We start from the raw sequence: 23,701 nt of genomic DNA, 5'->3' as shown, positions 1-23,701 counted from the left end.
CAAAGCTCAAAATTGAAAATGCAACACTGCTCGAAAAAAACATATACTTGGGAATGCATTTTCTAAATGTCGACAGTCTGAGAACAAATAACTCTTATATGGAATTTTTTGTCTATATGCTTTGTTCGCGTGAAATTTTCACAAATCTCGCTGGAACCAGAATATAATCTATCTCCAAAAGAAATTTCAGTTTAGTTCAATCGTTGTGGGGTAACAAACATACACACTTACATAGATACAAACTTTCGTCTTTATTACTAGTGCGTGTTTACAAGTGCAAAGTAAATAGCAGTTGTTATCGTAAATTTACTTTATACTACGCTCCCAGTGTCACGTACGACATTCGATATCCCCTACCGCATTGACTTGGCTTCACCAATTCTGCGAACCCTTGAATAGTTCTGGATTCAGATCGATTTAGGGTTGGATCCTCTTTGCTTGGACTATTGTCATACCTTTCACGCCTATTTGCACAGGCTTGCTTGCTTGCACGCTTGCTTGCTTTTCTACAAGATTTATTTCGGAGATTGCGCCCAGGAACTTAACGATTTTGTTACCCTTTTTCCCTTCTTACCAGAACTTTCATCTGCATCGCATAAAAAAGTAATCTGCATATTAACGTAGTTGATTCATTGGGGCGGTTTCGTTCTTCGCTCCTGATTCGCAATGCCGAGTTCTGTACGTCTAGCATGCAACCTATGACATGTCTCGTGTCAATAAATAGACAAAATTACGACTAATGGCGGCGGGGTACTCTCATCTCACCAAAAACCAAAAAGATAGAGATATTTCAGAATGCGCCGCAATCGGTTGGCTTTTGTCTATTTTTTTCACGGGATGAGACGTTTGTTTTGCAAGTCAGGCGCAATGGAATAATAAATATCCTTCCAGCTTCTGTTATCCCTGCCAGCTACAATGCAATGCGGGTATCTTAAAGTAAAGATTGAACAGGTACCTTTTAAGCAAGTGCCAGGGGCGTAGTTACCACCGCATCAGCCATATCAATGATACGGGGCTCCCCAACTACAGGGGCCCCTTATGTGTAATAGCAAAAAATAGTAAAATGTAATCCACAATGTCACGTAATCTGGTGCTTCCCGGAAAAATCATATTAAAAAACGCCTAGCTATAGAGTTTCACTCCAGGAATGACAAAATTAAAGAAAATAAATATTTTTTCCCAAGTTAAGCGTGCAGCCAAAAATAGAAACATCCTGTATAGGTTAAGTCACTGTCTTAATTACTTTAAGCTAGCATTTTTGTTTCTTTTGTGAGAAATCTTTAACGATTTTGATACAGGGCCCCTCCAAGCCACGCCACGCCACTGGCAAGTGCATACCATAATCTGCATTTACGCTTACCCACCAGGCGTGATAACATACAAGTACATCTATACAAACTTTCACGTTTACAATATTAGTGGCATTTCAGGATTTAGGTATTCCGTCCTGGGCGACATGTGTGGAGGACTTCATAACGAAGCACAGAGAGGCTCTAGAGAGTACTTACGTGTCAGAGAACCTGCACCATTGGATAGACATTACATTTGGTTACAAGTAAGTGATTAAGAATGAAATACGCAGGCATTGATATTGGTTTTATCGAACGTTGAACCGTATAGATGCATGTAGCAGGTTTTTGTGATAACGCAATATATCATATTGCAGAATGTGTTTTTTATAGGAGTAGATTGCACACGGTTTTTGATCAAGGTGTGTATGAAGGATTGACGAAAGGCAAACTATAGAATTTGGGAAAATGTATTCATATGTTTACCAAAGCATTTTTAGGTGTTTAGTTTAGTTGGGTTTAAGAGATCGACCATTTGTATACATTAGTCTCAAAGAGTTATCTTTGTCATTGTTTGTTTTAATGATTCATTTATAGTTCGAATGGTTCAATGGACGTTGGTGTCCTTTTTTTATTTTTTACAAGTTAGCCCTTGACTACATTCTCACCTGATGGTAAGTGATGATGTAGTCTTAGATGGAAGCGGGACTTGTTAGGAGGAGGATGAAAATCCACACCCCTTTCGGTTTCTACACGGCATCGTACCGGAACACGAAATCGCTAGACATTACGTCTTTGCCGGTAGGGTGGTAACTAGCCACGGCCGAAGCCTCCCACCAGCCAGACCTGGTCCAATTAAGAAAATCTCAATCTGACCAGCCGGGGATCGAACCCAGGGCCTCCGTTTTGTAAATCCACCGCGCATACCACAGCGCCACGGAGGCCGACAAAAGGTGATATGACGACTACGCACCGGGAAGCGCAGTGTTGGTCGATCTCCCACTAGGTCGAACATCACTGCGCTTGACATCAAGCTTAAGGCTTAAGACCGTGGTATTTGGAAGTCCTTACAAGAGACCAATGTTCGGCTGCAGACGTCTATTGTTTTCGTCCGTCCGTTTGTCCATTCCTTCATAAAGGAGATCATTCACGCTCCATACATTTCTGGGCTCTTTTTTGAAAGTGCCGGCCAACAAAAAAAAAATGGCACGACTTGTTAGAATTAGCCATTTGGAGCAATAGCTAATATTGCATAAAAGTTGTAGGAGGGCTCTGAACCAAGTTATACAGGTTCGATGATTCGTTATTTCCATACATTTCGTCGATTTTCAAAAGTGCCCGCCAAGAAAAAAAACTGATACGTATCGTTAGAACTGCCCATTTGGAGCAATAGTTAGTATGGCACAAAGATTGTATTTCTAGTTATTTTTCTTAGCAGGCACTTTTAAAAGTTGACAATATGTATGGAAATAACGAATCATCGAACCTGTATAATTTGTTTCAGAGCCACCTGACAACTTTTATGCCATATAGGGCTATTCAAATGATTAGTTCTAACGATTCGTGCCATTTTTTTTCGTTGGCCGGCACTTTCAAAAAGGGCCCAAAATGATAGATCTCCTTTCTAGATATTCGCCTATTTCCTCAGGCTCACAGGAGCAGCGGCGGTGAAGGCAAAGAACGTATGCCTGTCGCTGGTAGACGGTCACTCATACACCCGCCGGGGCGCCACCGTGCAGCTGTTGACGGCGCCGCACCCGCCGCGCCGACTGCGCCTGCCGCCGCCCGCGCCGCCGAGACTGCGGTGGACTGCGCCCAGAGATGCCAGTAAGATATTAAAAAGCAGCAGAGTATAGGTCGAGCCCGGGCTCCAACGCCAGTACAGACCAGCCTGTACAGACCAGCCTGTACAGACTTGAGGACATGACAGTAGACAATAGACAAGACAATTAGACAGACAAGTAACATAACATTGACATTGACAATTACACAGACTATAAATATTATTAATGTACGTAACATCTCCCTTTTTTTTTTTAAATATTTTGACATTGACAATTACACAGACTATAAATATTATTAATGTACGTAACAATAATAATAAAAAAATCGTTTATTAAATAGTTTGGAACTTTCTTTAGGAGTAGTATATATTACCTCTGTACTAGAAGACTCCGCTCTTCCATAGCTAGCTCATTCTTCCGCTCTTCCACAGTAATAATAATAATTAAACAACTGTAGTTAATTTCTGCACGTTGCAAACAAACATTTAATACGTTTTATTGGCAAAGTTATTGGTGTTTGGATTTCCATTGCTTGTGTAGTATAAGACTTTGATTCTTGTCAAATTTCATGATTATAGTACCATGGGAAGTAACCTTCGGTTTTGAGTCACTTGCGAGTGTTAGCAATGCGATATAATAGACCTTGATTGCATTATGTACAACAACGTACAAGTACAATTTTTATAGACCTCCAAGGAAATTACTTGGAGCTGTATAAAAAGGGCAATTTTTACATTATTAATGTCAAAATTATATCTCCCCGCGTTTCTGAGAAAATGGTTTCAACAAACAACAGCAGACGGACAACGTGATTTCCTAAAGCCTCCTTTTTCATTTTCAGGTTCTTGTTTTTTGACACAAATATAAAAGTTTCCTCTGTCTATTTTAATGATTAATTCGATCGTACAAAAACAATTAATGTAATTGTTCTATGTTTTTAGAAAAATTCGTCCGTGACAGCTCAGATGAAATATCTGATGAGGAAGAAGAGTCTAGCAGTTTACCACAACACGTGTCTCGTTTACACGTGCCGTCCCAAAGAACGCGTAGACATAAAAGTAGTACTCGAGCACGTTCCTTATGTAAGAGCCAAGAAGAAGATTCCTCCGTCTCCGAAAGTAGGGCATCTTCCCACTCCAGACATTACAGAGTACAGCGTTCAGAACTCGGTAAAGGAGTGATATACTTACCCAAAGAATATAATCCTGCCGCCACTATACAAGCTTTAGAAACTCTAGATAACTTCCGAACGAAATGCTTTTTCAGTAGCGCTGAACATAATGGAAAACATAAAGAAACTCTTACGTTAAATTTATGTCCCGTCCAACAAGAAACAAAGGAAAACGTTAGCACTGCTTCCAAAGATGTAGCTGAAGAGACTGCTTTCACAAATCACATGTTCCTGGCGTCCTATGATCAAGTGTATTTGAAAAAAATCAGCCAAGATAATAATTTAGAAACTGTCCTTAAAGAGAGGAAAAACAGAATGTTTAACCCTCGATATACGACGGACGCCGCCATTTATAAACAGTTCGTAACTGAAAGTCGACGGCAAGACATGCTTGTAGTCGGGTGCCTTATAGTCGAAATATTCCTTCACACTTACATGCGTCCATTAAGATTAACTAATGAGAATTTTGTAGAAAGATATAATAGTTGTCGCACAATACTGAAATATAATTTCAATTCAATGCCAAAATGTGCGAGTTATATCGCGTGCCTTCTATTAAATGTGAACCCACCTAGTTTGAGTTTTCATAATGAAATGACATTCAGTACTGAAGATGCGAGAAAAAGAATAATTGTGACAGACAAAGGTTTACCGCCACCTAATGCATCTCAGTTACTACAACCACTAATAATGCAACATCTAATACCTTTTCCTCAAAGTTTTATCCTTTTATACAATCTTTTAAGCACCCTACATGAATATGATCTTACTGGAAATGAGTTACACATTTTGTATACATATGAATGTGATGGCACTCAATGTGAGAAATACCAAAACGTGGACAAAACCAAATTATATTTTACACAGAAAATAGCTGAAGGAAAGATTCAAGCATGTATCACACATTTGGGGGTACTTTTAAATCAAGTTACTAACGAGAATCAATTTAATGTCCTTGATATTTTCTTACAACATTACATACAGTTGATGGAAAATAAGGAAACATCTATCCTTGCAGCGTGGCACTTGTTTGATACTATAAGCAAAGTATTAGGGCCCGCCGAGACGAGTAATAAACTTTTGAGGCACATACTAAATCTCTACGAAGATGACGATTATGTGTATGACAGATCAGACCATAAATTAACTGATGTGGATGCAGTAACTAGTGCAGGACTGGCTAACAAACAAAAATATGTGAAACTCTACCACCATATATTTCTTCTGCAATTAATGGTTCGGCTGGGTCTCCAATGTTTCTTAGACAATTTCACTCAACATTTGGTAGAAGCTGTCGGTGGGTATAAAGATGTGACCTCTGACAGTGGATCTCCTGGTCATCTATGCCATAACCGAGCAATATTGAATAAGAAACCAAGATATTCTGATGATAATCTTAAAAATGCCTTAACATCAACATCGGATATTTTCTCACCTGACACGTCTTATGGTTCCGAACATGTTGTGACGCCAAACATTGATAAAAGTATGTCTGAAGTAAATGAAGTCATGAAGGATCAAGATAACAGAAGCGAAAATGACTTGTTCCATTTCGAAAACGATAAGGAAAGGAACCCTAGTTGTAGTAGTAGAAGTAAATCACCTTCAGGTTCAGTAGACTCAAATACTATGATCAAGGACTCGAATACTTTGCAAACACCTTCCCCGGGTGCAGATCATATTTCTCCAGGAAATTCAAGATTTTTCACAAACTATTCTTCCAACTCAAAAGAAACGATCATAATCAAAGACGAATCTCAAGACATGCTCCCTGATTCTAATAAAGCCATGTCTCCAACTATCGATATTCCAAAACCCATGTTCACCAGCTACTTGCATTTCGCTCATGAAATATCAAATTCAGAAGGCAACATCGTTGAACCAAAAAATGGGGAACCTATACGACAAATCAAAAGCTTAGAGCTAGCCAGAAATTCTGAAAATAAAACTGTTGAGTTCCAAATAAAGGAGGAAGATATAGATCCAAATTGTAATGACAAGAGTGGGTATAAGATATCAGATATGAGTTCTGAAAGTCTTATTTGGTTGGCTCATCGACTGGGGCCGGTACTTACATGCAGATACATTACAAGGAATTTGCTAAAGATGCTGACTTTGTGTTACATCGGGAAAGAAAATTTAGCGCCGTGGGATGGAGACGAAAAAGATGAATTTGATGAAATATCAATTGTGAATAGTAAAGTTGTGGGTGACAAAAACGCAATTAAGGTTATCAAATGCCTCACTTCTATTGTAGGTAAGCAATTTGTTATAGTAGTATCTCTTTCTGTTTGTGTATATGCTGTAGGCTAAACTGTAGGGTACTGGTTTTCATAATGGGACCGCAAAATGTAGAAGCTCAGTCGAACCCGAGTGTTTGGTGATGCAATGTTTCTATAAGGAAGTCTTCTGTGAAACTTGAACCTCCACTTGTCCGTGATTGGAATACATGTCAGTGACATGGATTCCAATCACGGACTGATTCACTTGTCACGGTAATGAAGACAATTTGCACCATACTTTTACTCTATACAATATTCTAAGATCCGGTTTTCAATATTTTGTCTTTAATTATGAATTTTCTGGTTTTAGCAATGTATGGAGAGCAGCTAATAATATTCCAATACTTGCCTCACATGGGTGAATTGATAGCATCGTGCCGTCGTCGCTTGTCCACGCCGTTAGAAGGCGGAGTCGTGGCATGTTTGCAGCTCATAAAGTATCTATTACCCTTCATGTCTGATGCCAAAGTTATGGAACAGTTGCAGGTAATCTTTGGCAATGTTTTAGTTTATGTGCTTATTACACGATTACATGCTATTTCCTCATACCAAAAGTATTAAGGTTCATTAAAAAAATAACGTTCTTGTTAGGTGGTATAACGCACAATCAACTAGTTATCTATACTAATATACCAAAGAGGTGAAGTGTGAAGTTGTAGGGGTAATCTCTGGATTTACTTAACCGATTTCAATATTTTTACCAGTATAAAGGCATGCTAGTTGTGAGTATCATAGGCTATATTTTATCCCCGTATTTCCTCGAGAAAGGTAAAACCGCGACGTGACTGCTAGTAATTATAACTCGGCAGGTAGCAGCAACAGAGATTGTACCATTTTGTGGTAGAGGAAACATCTCCAGTAGAACTTGTGACCTCGGGTGTAGATTTAAAAATTTCCTTTTATATTTTGGGCAGGAGAGAGAGAGGAGAGATAAGTGTCAATGCATGACACTCATCTCTCCTGCCCGACATGTTCTCCATGCCCACTTAATTTATGATCAATAACACAATGAAACATTATCGCACAAATCACTAGCGCGACGAGCAGCGTCACGACATGCAAACTGTTCAACAAAAAACATATAAAAATAAGAGGGTGTTTGGATATGGGTTCACCCATATCTCCAAACACCCTCTTATTTATTATACTTTACTAAAAACCTCCTTTTTATAATAATACTAGCGGACGCCCGCGACTTCGTCCGCGTAAAAATCGATGTCTACTTTCAACCCCTATTTCATTATATTTTGCAAGTTTTATAATTTATACCTAATAAATAGTCCACTTATCATTTTACATTTACAAATGTACGTAGAAAAATTAAGGACTTTCCGTACAAACTTTCTACCACTACTTCACTAATTTCTGATTTTGTTTTCGCGACAAAAAGTATCCTATTATCCCTTGAGACCATAATCTACGTATTATGGTCTCAAATCGTCTTAAGTATCATTTGAATTCACTCTGTAGTTTCAGCGTGATGCCCGGTCAAAAAAAAGGCAAATAGACAGACAAAAAATAGAAAATAGGCTTCAGTATCGATCTCCTACCTCTACCCTACTCCTACCCTACCCGTACCCTAACTGTATCCTACCCCTATCCTACCCGTACCCTACCCTACCCGTAATCTTCCCTTTCCCTACCCCTAGGATAGGAAGTAGGCCCTACCCCTAACCTAGGCATACACTCCCCTACCCTGCCCTACCCCACCCTACCCCTACCCTACCTTTACACCTACCCTACCTGTACCCTACCCTACCCTACCCTATACCTTCCCTACCTTACCCCTACCCTTAGCAAAATCGGTCCAGCCCTATGAGCGTGGTGGGATGACAAAGGAAAATAGAGACTTCTATGCTAAAATTATAATCTTTGGATCTACTGGACCGATTTGAAAGATTGTTTTACCAATAGAAAGCTACGTTATTTGCGAGTGTTTTAGAGTTATTGGCTATGTTTGATTCACATATTCACACAGGAACGGGAACTACGTAATTGAAAGCGCGGGGCGTCATGTAGCGGAATTTCTGCGTCTTTTAGAAATTTTGTATTATCTCCGAAACTATTGAACTAATTAACATACTATAAAGGGAAAATCTTATCTCCATAATATCCTTGTGATTATTAAATAATTTATTTTGATAAGGATTTAAGTTAAGTAGCATAAATAATGACGCAAACCTAAGTATATAAAATTTATAATTTTAAAAACACAAAAGGTACTATATCTGCTAATATATAGAAGATAGATATATGGTGTCGCGGACTTTTTTGTAGAACTTTTAAAGATACATAAATCCTCTATACATTAATTTCAATTTTACACAATGGTTAAGGCAGCGCATGCGAATAAGTCTGCTTAAGAGGATTTTCGGTCCGACCTGTATGACAAAAACTGTGTTAACTCGGCGAATATATATCATACTAATATAAAATATAGCCTATAGCACTCCCCGATAATGTAGCATTCTACTGGTGAAAAAATTTTTGAAATCGGACCAGTAGTTCCGAAGATTACCCCATTTAAAAAATGTGACAAACTTACAAACTTACAAACTTTACCTCTTTATAATATTAGTATAGATGACTTACTCGAAAAACTCATAACATAGTATAAATTGATGTTCCAAGGACACGTTCCTCAAGACGATCCTTCAGCCAGCGCTGCGGCTCGCGTCCACCACTCGCTGCGCGTACCCGTGCGGCGCGCCCGCCCGCAGCGCGCTCGCCCGCAAGTTGCTGCACGCGCTGCACGTCGTGGCCGTGCGGATCGGGCCCGAGATGACGAGGAGACACTTGTGTGTGCCGGCTCTACAGAGGTAGGGCACAGATCACATATGTTCCAAGGACACAACAAGACGATCCTGCAGCCAGCGCTGCGGCTCGCGTCCACCACTCGCTGCGCGTACCCGTGCGGCGCGCCCGCCCGCAGCGCGCTCGCCCGCAAGTTGCTGCACGCGCTGCACGTCGTGGCCGTGCGGATCGGGCCCGAGATGACGAGGAGACACTTGTGTGTGCCGGCTCTACAGAGGTAGGGCACAGATCACATATGTTCCAAGGACACAACAAGACGATCCTGCAGCCAGCGCTGCGGCTCGCGTCCACCACTCGCTGCGCGTACCCGTGCGGCGCGCCCGCCCGCAGCGCGCTCGCCCGCAAGTTGCTGCACGCGCTGCACGTCATGGCCGTGCGGATCGGGCCTGAGATGACGAGGAGACACTTGTGTGTGCCGGCTCTACAGAGGTAGGGTACAGATCACATATGTTCCAAGGACACAACAAGACGATCCTGCAGCCAGCGCTGTGGCTCGCGTCCACCACTCGCTGCGCGTACCCGTGCGGCGCGCCCGCCCGCAGCGCGCTCGCCCGCAAGTTGCTGCACGCGCTGCACGTCGTGGCCGTGCGGATCGGGCCCGAGATGACGAGGAGACACTTGTGTGTGCCGGCTCTACAGAGGTAGGGCACAGATCACATATGTTCCAAGGACACAACAAGGCGATCCTGCAACCAGCGCTGCGGATTGTAATTTTACTGTCATTTCTTAACTTCTTTGTTGATATAAGTCCACATCGTTATTGGCTTTATTATAAGAATTTTATTCAAATATTCTCTGGTCAACACCCATTAAAACAGCGTCAGTCTAAGCTCCATATCCCCTTTAAAGAGGCCTGGATCTGTAGAGGGCGGTTTAAATATGTTGATAATGATGATTATTTGGTAGTTACTTAAAGGAGACACATGAATTGTAGAGAATAAGGAATTTATTCTCGAAAGCACATTTTACAACATTCATTTTAAATGCTGAAGTAACTCTGTCTTTTTCACGTTTAGTCCATTTATCTATTTTTTTTTTAGTTTTAGTATAAAAATAAACTGGATTATGCAGAAGAATATTGGTAATCTTTCGTTTTGAAAATTAAAAAAATCCTTTAATTTTCAGGTTTTTCTTAGCTTTTGACAAAGCTACAGGTAAAACGGACAACTGGCCTAAACAAGATGACAGCAATCTCGACAAGGTACATTTGGTCTTTATACCTTTCTCTTGTTGTATAGATACTTTACCATTTAAAGCTAGATCACAATTCTTTCTAAGCATTGATAACACAAAAAATCAGTTTTAATAATACAGCCGAACGTTCTCTAACGACTATCATTTGTTTCCAGTCTTCCGAGCAAGATTCTGCTGATTCAAAGTTAGAAGGCTTTTTGGAAATTTGCCGCGACGGCAGCACGGCCGAGTGGGCGATAAAGGACGGTCGAGTCGTGCGCGCCGACTTGCCCGAACTAGCGTGCACGCCGCCATCTTTCAATGATCGCTGTGACGTCACCACATTGACCGTACGTACAATACGCAATGTCATCCTCAGCACCACAGGGTCTCAGAATTATTCAGAGGGTGATAGAAACAACTATGATCGGAATATATTTATGTGATCCAAAGTTACCTAAGGCTATGAGAGTTGGGGGAATTCGAATGGCGACTCGGCAGCGGAAAATGCGCAGAAAATGCAGTATTGGTTGACTTATTACTAGATAGATTGATTACATCAAGTAAATCGCGGGGTGTCGTTTGATGGAGGCGGTTTAGGTTCGTGGAAATCCATAAAAAAGGTCTATGCCATCCACCATCCTGCAGTGGACGTCCATCGACCGTCGTTATGATGACGATGATATTAAAAAAATATATTTAATATCATCGTCAAATAAATTATTAAATAAATTATTTTTAACCGCAAATTTACCTATAAATAGTGCAGCACTTTGCAAAGCATGCAAGGAAGACTACCTTACTAAGGTAGATGTTATGACGTACACATCCGCTAAAAAAGGATTTTGATCAATTTTACCCCAAGGGGATAAAATAAGGGATGAAAGTTTGTAAATTTTGCAGCGATTTGGCTGAAATTTGGAATGAAAATTTTCGGACCGGATTTTACTCAGTATTTATGCATAGGCTACTTTTCATTGCGGAAAAATCCATGGTTCCCGCGGGATTTATGAAAAAGTCGTGGGCGTCCGCTAGTTTAACATAAAACAGCACAACTCGATTATGACAAAGTTAAGAATTGATAGGTTTTTTAGTGTAAACTTGTTGGCAGGCACAAGAGGAATTACTCATGGTGTTTGATGAAGAACTCGCCTATAAGTCGTACACTACGTTCACTAAATTCATCGGGACGGACGCATTGGAGCGATGCCTGAAGAACAGTGAAACTATACGATCGCTCTGTTCCAAATATAGACAAGCTCATATGATAAGGTAAGGCATTTTCAATTATGCAAAAATTTCCAAAACATATCTCTATTTTATATAAATATTCAATTAAGGAATTCGTCATTTAGAAATTTATGAATTCTTGTTCAAAGATGTCTTTGTTGTGTGTTTAGTTGACCTAATAAAAATTTTGTAATAAAATTTCAGTTTTACACTACAAACTCGTAGAAACTCGGGGAAACCCGATTTTCTGAACATTACTTATTTAGTTAGTCGTGACTATCCCAATCATATCCAATACTAATAACCATTAAACATATCACAAAGAGCTACGTGGAGAAATAAAAGATATTTCGAGTCAATATTAGGAAATACGAATGTATGACTACTTTTACATTCATGACACTGCGGACCTACTTATCTACGAGTAAAAAACTATTTTGGTCAGATATTTTTCAAACAACCTACTCTCAATGAATTTTTTAGTTATAAAAATCTTTAGATATGATGGGTGAATGTCTTATAATTTGAATTTTAGACTTTGTTAATCGAGCCTTTCCTTTTCCTTTTTTTTCCTTTTTTATATGTATAGCCTCTGAATAATTCAATCATGTTATAATAATATATAGAATAGTAATATAACTTCAAAGGCAAATATGTATTAAATCTGCACTTTTTTCTAGTTCACCACTCCACATAACCCGTCAAGACAAACGCTTCCAGTCCTCTCTAAGCGATGAACCACTCAACCGAAGGACCATAGACATCACTCCCTCTAAAGCGGAACTGGTCGTCGACCACTTGTCAAACTCCAACAGTTTCGGCTCCAACGTCACATTGGTTGGCAACAGGATAGATGTATCCAGCGATGCTTGTGAGGGCAGCGGCGGTCAGGTCGATGGGTTCGACGTAGTGGCGTATAAGATGGACACTGGCATTAAAAGTGATCGGTGAGTATTAATCAAGGATTGCAGTCGCAATAGCTCCACGATTAAGGAACCTCATATTAGGACCTAGCTCAGGATATGAGTATCCTAAATGAATACCTGTCCTTTGGATTATTGTTACCACTCTTAGCATTAGCTAATTACTCGGTTAGGTGGGAAAAAGGTTTGGGTAAGAAAAGAGTAATGTTCTATTAGAATAAACAAAAGAAGAAAGCGAAGAATAATATAGTAATAATATAGTAGTAAATCGAGTATTAATATAGAGATCGAGATTTTTTGGTGATCGATATTTTAATTTTTTTCAACCAATTTTCAATGGTTGTTCAACTTGTTTTTTAATAATTATAATAGATTTTTTCTATACGCGGTTAATAATCACGGGCACCTGCGTTTAGCTTGATGTGTAGCTTTAACTATTATACTCTATGTTTTGCGGAACAATTTACATGGTCTAACATAAGGTAAAATTGTCAGAACAAAAGTCATGCGAATCCTTCGAATTGAGATTCATGAGGAAGCACGCTCCGCATGCCTTGATATCTCAAATGTTATCCTGAGAAAGCGGTCATTTCGAATAATTGTAGACGGCTGCTCATATGTACTTCCAAAATCTGTTATCTCTGCTACACTTTTCTGCTACAAATTAACAATCTGCCCGGTATAAAAGCCATAAATTGTCTGTTCCACAGACATCTCCGGGGAGATTGGCTCATCTACTGGGAGCACGAGATTGGTCGTGCGGACAAAGATACAAGATTTAACCTCAAGCAGATCAAGCTGCAGTCGTTCGTTGGACACACGCACTCCGTCAAGTCTATACATTGTCTCGACAATGAAAACAGTTTTATGAGCGGGTCGAAGGATAAGACTGTGAAACTTTGGTCTTTGAGAAATCAGGTAAGTTTTTACAACTAATCAAGGATTATTAAAAAAAAATAGATTATACAATTTTTACTGTTTGGCCATATTTCAATGGCTCAAGTAATCGTTACAATCGTAAAAGGTCAAAGCATTTCCTTTTTTGTAAAGGACAGAGGGTTTTGGAGATACATGCTGCTTCAATGCGAGTTGGCGGGCATAATAATGACCGACGACTAATAACATACTATCTGAGGTGCTGGGGTGCTACACCACCGAATATCTAAGTCCCCGGACTGCTATTTAAAAAATATTGGAAGCAAGAAAAACCTAACATTTGGTTTTCCGACCTTGGACTTGAACATCGTCCTTAGCGGAAAACTATAGCCTGAACTGAACCAACGTAGAATATAATAGCTTTCATGTCTAAAAAATGCTACATGCATTTTTTAGACTTGAAAGCTCTTGTATCATTAGGAACTCTATGTAGATCAGAATAACTTACTTCATATATTCTAAGGGCGATGGCAATGCAACCACACAATGCAACTGGACGTACTCGGGGCACAAGAAAGGCGTGCTGTCTCTGACTTTCTTAGAGTCGCTACGGCTGGCGGTTTCCACAGACTCTGTGGTACATATTTGGGACCCTTTCATGGAGAGTGTGGTATCTCAAGTAAGTGAAACATTTTTTAAACCTTTAAAACTGTCAAGATGATTAAACAGTGTACATGCAAAGTGCACAAGACTTCAAGTCTTCTGAATTTATAGAGGACGCAATTAGAACTTAAACATAGATAATAAATAATTGATTTATTTTGAAAAAAACGACGATAATTAAAATAAAACTAATTGACAACTTAAGTGTTGGAAAGGCGACTGTAAATGAGAAAGCTCAGTGTTTTTCGACTAGTCGCAAAGAGTTGCTGGCGGTTCAAAATCGTAATGTTCAGAAGTCGATAATAAACTCTTGTGTCTTGCAGTGGACGTCCGTCGGCTTATGTAATAATCACTTCATAGGATCTTTAAGTTCCTATCCACGGGATATTCGTCGTGTCCCTCGAACTGTGCCGTATGCCGCTCATCCTCGTGGCCAGGGAGTAAGTGCGTCAATATTTGTCGCTGGACACCATGAAGGCGTCAGTAAGTCGGAAGCCAAAATTATTGGCTTTTAATTGGTGTCCTAAAGTCTCATACAGTGCAAGTATAAGGAGGCGTCTCAGGACCGTGGTATTTGGTGACGCTGTGTCGGAAAGTGCAGAGTTTGTCGACCCCCATTAGGTGGACTGCCGACGTCAAGTGAGTCGCCAGGCAGTTAAAGGCTGTGCAGACTACTTTATTATTTTAGTCGAGTGCGAACAATTTTTGGATTTGCCGCCAAAAAATCGTACTAACTCAACTAAAACACTAAAGTAGTCCGAACTAGGCCTAAGAGTCAATGTGTGTAGCTGGACACGATGAAGGCGCCGGTCAGCATCGTGCGCACGCTGCCGGGCCCGTCGTGCGCCGTCGTCGCCGCCACCACGGACGCCACGCTGCGGATCATCGACGCGCGGGCGCCCAACTCTTCGCACGAGCTTAAGGTATATTGTTATACATGTAATTTTCAGTAAAATAATCTGCAATTTTACATTATTTCTTGCAGATAAATAATACTTGCTATTTGGCGAAACACCTTCTCTTATATTTCATATCAATTTGTGTTACATTGTCTGCCCTGTCTGTGTGTGCCAGTCATCTCGTACATTAAATTTATGACTACTAAGTTACTCTGCTCGATTAGCGTATTTATAGCTCATGCTATAACTGTTAGATGGCAAAAAGCAAGTTAAGCTGTGATTTGTTTAGGTGGTAGGTGGCGGCACAGTGTTCATCCGCTGCATGTGCGTGAGTCCGGGCGGCGCGTGGGTGTGTGTGGGGCTGTCGAGCGGGCTGCTGGCCGCGCTCGACACGCGCTCCGGAGCGCCCAAGGCCGTCTGGAAGGCGCACGACGGAGAGGTATGCTACTGCTACTGATGTATATGCAAGTCCGGGCGGCGCGTGGGTGTGTGTGGGGCTGTCGAGCGGGCTGCTGGCCGCGCTCGACACGCGCTCCGGAGCGCCCAAGGCCGTCTGGAAGGCGCACGACGGAGAGGTATGCTACTGCTACTGATGTATATGCAAGTCCGGGCGGCGCGTGGGTGTGTGTGGGGCTGTCGAGCGGGCTGCTGGCCGCGCTCGACACGCGCTCCGGAGCGCCCAAGGCCGTCTGGAAGGCGCACGACGGAGAGGTATGCTACTGCTACTGATGTATATGCAAGTCCGGGCGGCGCGTGGGTGTGTGTGGGGCTGTCGAGCGGGCTGCTGGCCGCGCTCGACACGCGCTCCGGAGCGCCCAAGGCCGTCTGGAAGGCGCACGACGGAGAGGTATGCTACTGCTACTGATGTATATGCAAGTCCGGGCGGCGCGTGGGTGTGTGTGGGGCTGTCGAGCGGGCTGCTGGCCGCGCTCGACACGCGCTCCGGAGCGCCCAAGGCCGTCTGGAAGGCGCACGACGGAGAGGTATGCTACTGCTACTGATGTATATGCAAGTCCGGGCGGCGCGTGGGTGTGTGTGGGGCTGTCGAGCGGGCTGCTGGCCGCGCTCGACACGCGCTCCGGAGCGCCCAAGGCCGTCTGGAAGGCGCACGACGGAGAGGTATGCTACTGCTACTGATGTATATGCAAGTCCGGGCGGCGCGTGGGTGTGTGTGGGGCTGTCGAGCGGGCTGCTGGCCGCGCTCGACACGCGCTCCGGAGCGCCCAAGGCCGTCTGGAAGGCGCACGACGGAGAGGTATGCTACTGCTACTGATGTATATGCAAGTCCGGGCGGCGCGTGGGTGTGTGTGGGGCTGTCGAGCGGGCTGCTGGCCGCGCTCGACACGCGCTCCGGAGCGCCCAAGGCCGTCTGGAAGGCGCACGACGGAGAGGTATGCTACTGCTACTGATGTATATGCAAGTCCGGGCGGCGCGTGGGTGTGTGTGGGGCTGTCGAGCGGGCTGCTGGCCGCGCTCGACACGCGCTCCGGAGCGCCCAAGGCCGTCTGGAAGGCGCACGACGGAGAGGTATGCTACTGCTACTGATGTATATGCAAGTCCGGGCGGCGCGTGGGTGTGTGTGGGGCTGTCGAGCGGGCTGCTGGCCGCGCTCGACACGCGCTCCGGAGCGCCCAAGGCCGTCTGGAAGGCGCACGACGGAGAGGTATGCTACTGCTACTGATGTATATGCAAGTCCGGGCGGCGCGTGGGTGTGTGTGGGGCTGTCGAGCGGGCTGCTGGCCGCGCTCGACACGCGCTCCGGAGCGCCCAAGGCCGTCTGGAAGGCGCACGACGGAGAGGTATACTACTGCTACTGTTACTACTAACACTATAATATCTAAACTTATTATTTCCCTGAAGTTTCGTGGACAACTTGTGTTCACTTTTCTTCGAATACGCTACTCCATAAGATAAATTTTACAGTACTGGCCACCGATCACGACCTCGAACTCTTAACAGGTCTTCTTAGTCTTGACGTTCCGATTATTATCTCAAATCAATTCTCCGACATATATAAATTTAAGAATACGCTTGTCCAGGTACTACGGTTAGCCGCAGTGGACGACCACAGAGTTCTGAGCTCCGGCTTGGACCAGGTGACGGCGCTCTGGAACGTTGACGACGGAGAGTTGATAGCACATCTCAAGTGAGTCTTTTTATCTAAGCTCTTACGACCTAAGGTGACTACTAAATATTTTTCAACAGAGTTTCTCAAACTTGTTTTTTGTTCTTTACAAGTTAGCCCTTGACTACAATCTCACCTGATGGTAAGTGATGATGCAGTCTAAGATGGAAGCGGGCTAACTTGTTAGGAGGAGGATGAAAATCCACACCCCTTTCGGTTTCTACACGGCATCGTACCGGAATAGTTATCATTAAAGGTATTAGGAAAATTAACCATTTTGCGTGAGAGTTCGAGATATTCTACCTTTTTCACATAAGGCATCTCACTAACACTGCATTTTTGTATACAGGGGCAGTACTGAACCCGTCCACTGCCTATCAGTGTACTACAACGAACTCATATCAGGAACTACCAACAATAGAATAGGAGTCCACACCTCGCTGGACCAGGAGGCTTCGTTCTCAAGCACGAAACTACGTTCCGATACATTCAAAGGCGTCCTTACTTGCATGTCAGTGTTGCCACTCAATAGGTTGCTGTTACTTGGCAGTGATAATGGGACAATTAGTTTGCTGTGTTAAAACTTAATGTACCATTTATGATGGTCCGAAAATTGTTACAACTTTTACCGGTCAATATATGGGGAGGTTCAATTAAACATAGTAAAATTTAATATGGTGGACAATTCCGTAATTTAGTTAGATGCGTTTGACAGCAAATCCATGCCATTAACTTTGTGAAACAGACAGTTTTCCCAGGAATTTGGTATTGACTTAAAACACTTTTCATATAGGTACATAAAAAAAAGATTCCGACAAATTGAGAATCTCCTCCTTTTTTTGAAGACGGTTAAAAATGGAGGTCAATCTTCAATCTGTCAAACGGATCTGACCAACTAACGCATGTGTCCACAAGATTTTAATTTATTGAAATATGTATTAAGCGGTATTTTCATTGGCCGACAAGATAACGATACCGTCACTGTTTATAATAAAATAACATTAGTGTTCAAAATTATCATTTATAATATAAATAATTACTTTAAGGCAATATATCTGTGATCTTCTTTCTTCTTTTCTTTTTCTCTTCTTATTTTATAATATATCGATCAGTCGGTACTAGAATTTCAGCTTTCTTAGTATCGTCACAGAAAACATATGTGCAAGTGTCGTGATCTTGACACGGTCACATAGTTGATGGTTTTGTGGGCACTGTACTATATTTTAAATCTGAAAAAGGATGATTGATTCCTATTTAATTCATATTAGTCTATTGCTTAACTATAATTTAAGAAAACGCAAATACGTAGAAATTTTTTTTTTTTTTATGAGTTAACGGTAAAATATCATTTAATATTAAAAAGTCTTGAGTCATGTCTACTTTGGATTCTTCAAATTTTCAATTTATTATTTTCCCTCTTTATAACAAAATAGTTAATATAATCGTCGGACAATGAGAATACCACTTTACGATCTTGACAGCTTATGCCGTTTGCCTGTATTTAAAAAAAGAATTTATTTTATATCATTCCACATTATATATAGAAGTAGATTTATTAAAATTAGGTAAAATTAGTACATACATAATAATTAAGTTTCATGACGTTATGTTCATGATCATTAATAAATAATAATTAATGAATTATAATTTATGTACATATTTAAATGAAATTTATAATCATGCATAATATTAAAGTACAAACACATCGTTACCAAAGACGTGTAAACTGTGTATTTAATTCAATAATACATTACATATTGAAATAATACATAATATATTATATGTATAGACTATAGTTTGTCTTCTTTTTGAAGTCTGTTTAGTTTTGGGTGTAGTGGTAAAATGTACTGGTGTTAGAGTGAAAAGTTAGAGATGCATGCCCCAGACCGAATTCGAATTCATCGCCCTCCGAATCAAAGTCACTCCTATCACGGCTCACATTTATAAATTCAAAATACAAATTTCATTTATTTCAATTAGGCTTAGTTTACAAGCACTTTTGAAAAGTCAAGTTATGTCATGATTAAATTGATTAAATTAAATTGGTGGAAATTATAGTCGATAACTTAAAATTAAATTACATATAAATAATGTATAAATGTACTATCTGTCTGTTATCTTACAACTACACCCAAAAACAAACGAGCTACCTCTAAAAGATTGACTTGACCTACTTTTAATTTCTCTTTTAAAAAATGGCTATGTTACATTTAATATATTCAAAAATAAACATTAAAAAAAATATATTTTTAAAAATAGTCCAAAACTGTTATGCTATGTTGGATCTATATCTAATATGTATTTGTAGTGTGTGTATGTCTTGTCCGTCACAAAAATGTACTTTTAATGTTTGAGTTGTATAATTTTGGTCATCTATTAAATTAATGCTTCAAACGGGCCTCGGCCTAAATCTCTTTGTACCGCCATTTTCTTGTTTTTGTTACATTTGTCACAACAATTACGGTTTTGAAAGAAAACCTTATAAATGTTTTATATTCTTTGTTATTTTTTAGTAAAAAATGGCTGCTTGATTTTTTTTATACTAATATTATAAAGAGGAAAACTACTTACTTTATAATAATAAAAATAATAATTTTGTGTTACAAATCAAATATAGACAATAAGCTCTACCATATTTGTAAAATAAATTAATTACGTATTTACACCTAACTTATAAATGATGTTTGTAAGATCCAAAAAACAAATATCATCTTTCTTTTCAAAAATTAATTTTTTTTGCAGCTTGGCAAAGCTTGTGAGTCTCGATGGTCCGCGCAGGCGGTATGTCCCGCTCGCACGACTTCATACCCGCGCAGTTTTTCCCTCTATCCCCCCCCCCCTGCGCTTGACTTTACACTTTTTAATAGATCGATGGAGACGATCTACATTTGTGATATTTACGAACAAAGATATTTAATTAAATATTCTTAATTTTTTTATTTATAAGCTTAGACATAACATAATGAGAAATATGAAATAAAAAAAACAAGACAGTAAATTTTTTTTTTAAATTATATTACTTATTAAATCAATACGAGTAATGTTTTTTTTGGCTGTCTCAGTGTTTCTTTTGTTCCTTTGGACTACTTGGAACTCCTCGATCATTAGTACTTGTAGGCAAATTACTAATCGGTGGGTTATATCATGAACTCTTCAATCTTTATTTTCTATAAACTTATGTGTTACTTCGTAAATTGCAGAAGTCATTGAATATTAACAGGTTTATTTTAACGAAGAGGCTAATCTGTGTGACAACGAAACACAGATTTGACAAAATACTCTATAGATATTTCCGGTTACGCCGTATTGGTTGACATTTGTCTACTTCTCTGCATGACATAAGTCGTTTGATCGCATGCTAGGCGCAGTTGTGATGAAGTCTATACTACAGCCTTTCTTGATGAGGACTGTTTACCAACAAACAAATTAAAAATGAGGGTATAAATCACTAGTCATTTCACACCTAATAATTATTATAATTACCTTGTACTTAAAATAATGAAACCGTAAAGCTTAGAACAATCAAATATGGTTATTATATATTATATAACATTTTATAAACAGATTACACATAATTTAAAATAAATAAGTCATGAAATTACATGCATTTTCTACCTTCATTTGTAATTTCTTTGTTGGTAAACAGTAGGTACTCATTAAGAAAGTTAAGAAAGGCTGTAGTATAACGAATGTTAAACTATTTTATGGAATCTGTGTGTCGTCGTCCCGCTTTGTTACATTTGACGAGATATGATAGTATTTACTTATTTTATACTTTTTTAATCATGAATAATAAGGGTTACTATATTTTAAGTCTGGACATAATATAGGTACCTACTTAGTTATAAGGATTATGTTATTACGAAAATACATTTAAATATAATAAACAAAATCAGGTTAATTTTTCATTATAGTGCCAAAAAGAGTTGTATAATTATGTTGAACATCACATAATGTAGAAATTAACGCATCTCTCTCAAAACTCCACTTTTTAATTAAAAGTTAAGTCCATCCATTTTAATTATCCATTTTAATTCAATAAATTGTAATGGCAATCCACCACTGATAGTTGTTTACACGTGATACAACGTCGGAGTATGTCCGGCTAGTTTCGAATCCAAAAGGGGCCTTAGTCATGGTTGTTGCAACGCGGAACGATACAAACTGCGATGTGACGGAGCGCGCGGCCGCTCGCAGCGCGCGTTGAGGGGCCGGGAGCGAAGGCACCGTTACATTATCCGACGGTTCCTGAACGTCATCTTGATTGGACCTGTTTTCTTGTAAACAAACCGAACTAACACTATCTTGCCCCAAGTATGTTATTTGCGACATCGAATCGGAATGACGTGAGTTTTAGCCGTGTTTCATAATTTTTTTTTCTCAATTTGAAAGCGTGTTAAATAGGTATTAAGGCAGTAGGGGTAACAGTTGTATAAAGGCAGCAAGGGGTCTTGTTTATAAACAGCAGTGGACGTCCATGGACAGTTCATAAATAAGCCATTCCAATCCTGTTTCGTCCTTAGGTCAAATCTACTATATTAATCATATTTAGCGTTATATTTGTAATATTTACACATTTATAACATTGCATGGATATGGACTATGTAAATTACAGAATAATTAAAATTAATGATCATAACTTAAGTTAAATTAAATCTAAGATACAATAGATAAAATATAATGACCATTCTTTAATAATTTCTGTTCTTTTCTCATTGAACTTTGCGAAAAAGATAGCATTATTTTTAAAGGTTGTAAGTTCTTAGTAGAAAACTGCTACCAAATTATTAAGTGTAATGTAGGTATTAATGCAATTAAATAATAAGTAAGTAATTAATAGCATTACTCTACTTATCGTAAAAGCCTGTTCAAAGGTTTACTTTTTAATATTTATAGCAAATTCGGCAGTAGAAGCCGAATTTTTGCTATAAATATTTAAAAGTATTATAAAAAATCCGAAGATAAATAGCTAATACCTAGGTATAGTAAAACTTGATTTACCTATATATATTTAATTTTGCAATGCAATTTGTTATTTAACAGGTAGTTAGATCATCTTTCGAGCATGATTCAGCATAAATCGGCTTTAATGGATATGATGTGAAAAAATACTTGGGTATTTCGTCCAATGTGACGTGTATTCAAATGTTCATTTGCCTTTTTGTTGCCTTATCAAAGTTATACAATTATATAAATACCACAAATTAAATATTTTAGAAATTCGAATTTTGTGGTAGCTATCGGAATAGGGATGATGACAGTTTTTTATATTGTATATAAATTAAGAGTATACTAATAGTAAAGCAATTTTGTAAAAGGAACAGGGTATCTGCGATCATTACTTTCGGAGCTACAGGGATTTAAAGAGTCAGATTTGCGGTGCTGCTGCGGATCCCTGAAAAACGCCCCATACAAAAGGGCTCGAAATAATGACGTCATAAGCAATGTAATGATCGTTAGATTTGTATGCGCGTTCAAACAAAATTACTAATATCTTTGTTATTTGTGCGTTTATGCTTATAGTTCATATATTAAAAAATGTCACATTTAATGTAAGGAAGCTAAAACTGTATGAATTTTCATCTAATTACGATAAAATATTTTTAATAGTTTTTGAAATTTTATAGTCTCATTTATTTTGCAAATATCCAGACAATCTTTGCTTTTTATGTATAAATTAGTTACCATTGACCCTATTTACCCGAACGTATCATAAAAATCAATATATTCAAACCTAGTCATCATCCCCGTTATGAAACAATATGATTTTGATGAAGTCATTCCAATTGTAGTTTTAGTAACAGGTAGTTAAGTAAGCTATGATGTAAGTTGTATGTTTGTATATTCTTTTGATAATTATAAGTATATGTATAGAAGTATTTGTTGGTAATAAAACTATTTTAAGAAGTTATTGCAGTTTTACTTCCTCTTTTGTTCAAAAAACGTTGCTACTTAAATGGCAATTTCTTCTGAAAATTTGACTTTTTCGATCAATTTTAATAATGAGATAACGCTTGTGAACTCACATAGTATTAAGTGATAATGTTTAATAAAGTATCGCATTAAATTGGAAGGTATGTCTACGGTTTATTTGTCATTATGTCTATGATTTGAGTTTCTTTGCGTGATCGAATCAGAAATGAGGAGATCCGCAGACGAACCAATGTCACTGACATAGCTTAGCGAGTCGCGAAGCTGAAGTGGCAATGGGCAGGCCACATGGTTCGAAGAGCCGATGGACGGTGAGGTCTCAATTATTGATCAAGATTTGAGGTCTCAAAGTGCTGGAATGGCGACCTCGCACAGGAAAGCGCAGTGTTGGTCGACCGCACTAGGACCGCACTAGGACCGAAGACATCAAGAGAGTTGCAAGGAGCCGCTAGATGCTGGCGGCTCGTGGCCGTTTTGTTTGGAAGTCCATGCAAGAAGCTATGTCCAGCACTGGACGTCCATTGGCTGATAATGATGATGA

General features: G+C 39.6%; 1 protein-coding gene across 1 annotated transcript in view; it reads left to right on the top strand.

Annotated features, from left to right (window-relative positions):
* Nucleotides 1-23,136, top strand: part of LOC112049887 (WD repeat-containing protein 81) — a 28,186-nt gene extending 5,050 nt beyond the window's left edge. Inside the window, exons 5-19 of the mRNA XM_052884238.1 lie at nt 1,431-1,555; nt 2,938-3,116; nt 4,015-6,501; nt 6,837-7,012; nt 9,158-9,345; nt 10,466-10,541; nt 10,690-10,863; nt 11,625-11,785; nt 12,424-12,690; nt 13,377-13,584; nt 14,066-14,221; nt 14,994-15,128; nt 15,394-15,543; nt 17,144-17,250; nt 17,579-23,136. Coding sequence (XP_052740198.1) covers nt 1,431-1,555; nt 2,938-3,116; nt 4,015-6,501; nt 6,837-7,012; nt 9,158-9,345; nt 10,466-10,541; nt 10,690-10,863; nt 11,625-11,785; nt 12,424-12,690; nt 13,377-13,584; nt 14,066-14,221; nt 14,994-15,128; nt 15,394-15,543; nt 17,144-17,250; nt 17,579-17,810 — 4,821 coding nt within the window. The 3' untranslated portion in view covers nt 17,811-23,136. The remainder of the gene's footprint in view (nt 1-1,430; nt 1,556-2,937; nt 3,117-4,014; nt 6,502-6,836; nt 7,013-9,157; nt 9,346-10,465; nt 10,542-10,689; nt 10,864-11,624; nt 11,786-12,423; nt 12,691-13,376; nt 13,585-14,065; nt 14,222-14,993; nt 15,129-15,393; nt 15,544-17,143; nt 17,251-17,578) is intronic.
* Nucleotides 23,137-23,701: the final 565 nt, after the last annotated feature.

The sequence above is a fragment of the Bicyclus anynana genome, chromosome 11 (genome assembly GCF_947172395.1).
Source record: "Bicyclus anynana chromosome 11, ilBicAnyn1.1, whole genome shotgun sequence".
NCBI classification, from domain to species: Eukaryota; Metazoa; Arthropoda; class Insecta; order Lepidoptera; family Nymphalidae; genus Bicyclus; species Bicyclus anynana.
The sequence above is the reverse complement of the archived record's forward strand: the minus strand, read 5'-3'. Positions and strand labels throughout refer to the sequence as shown.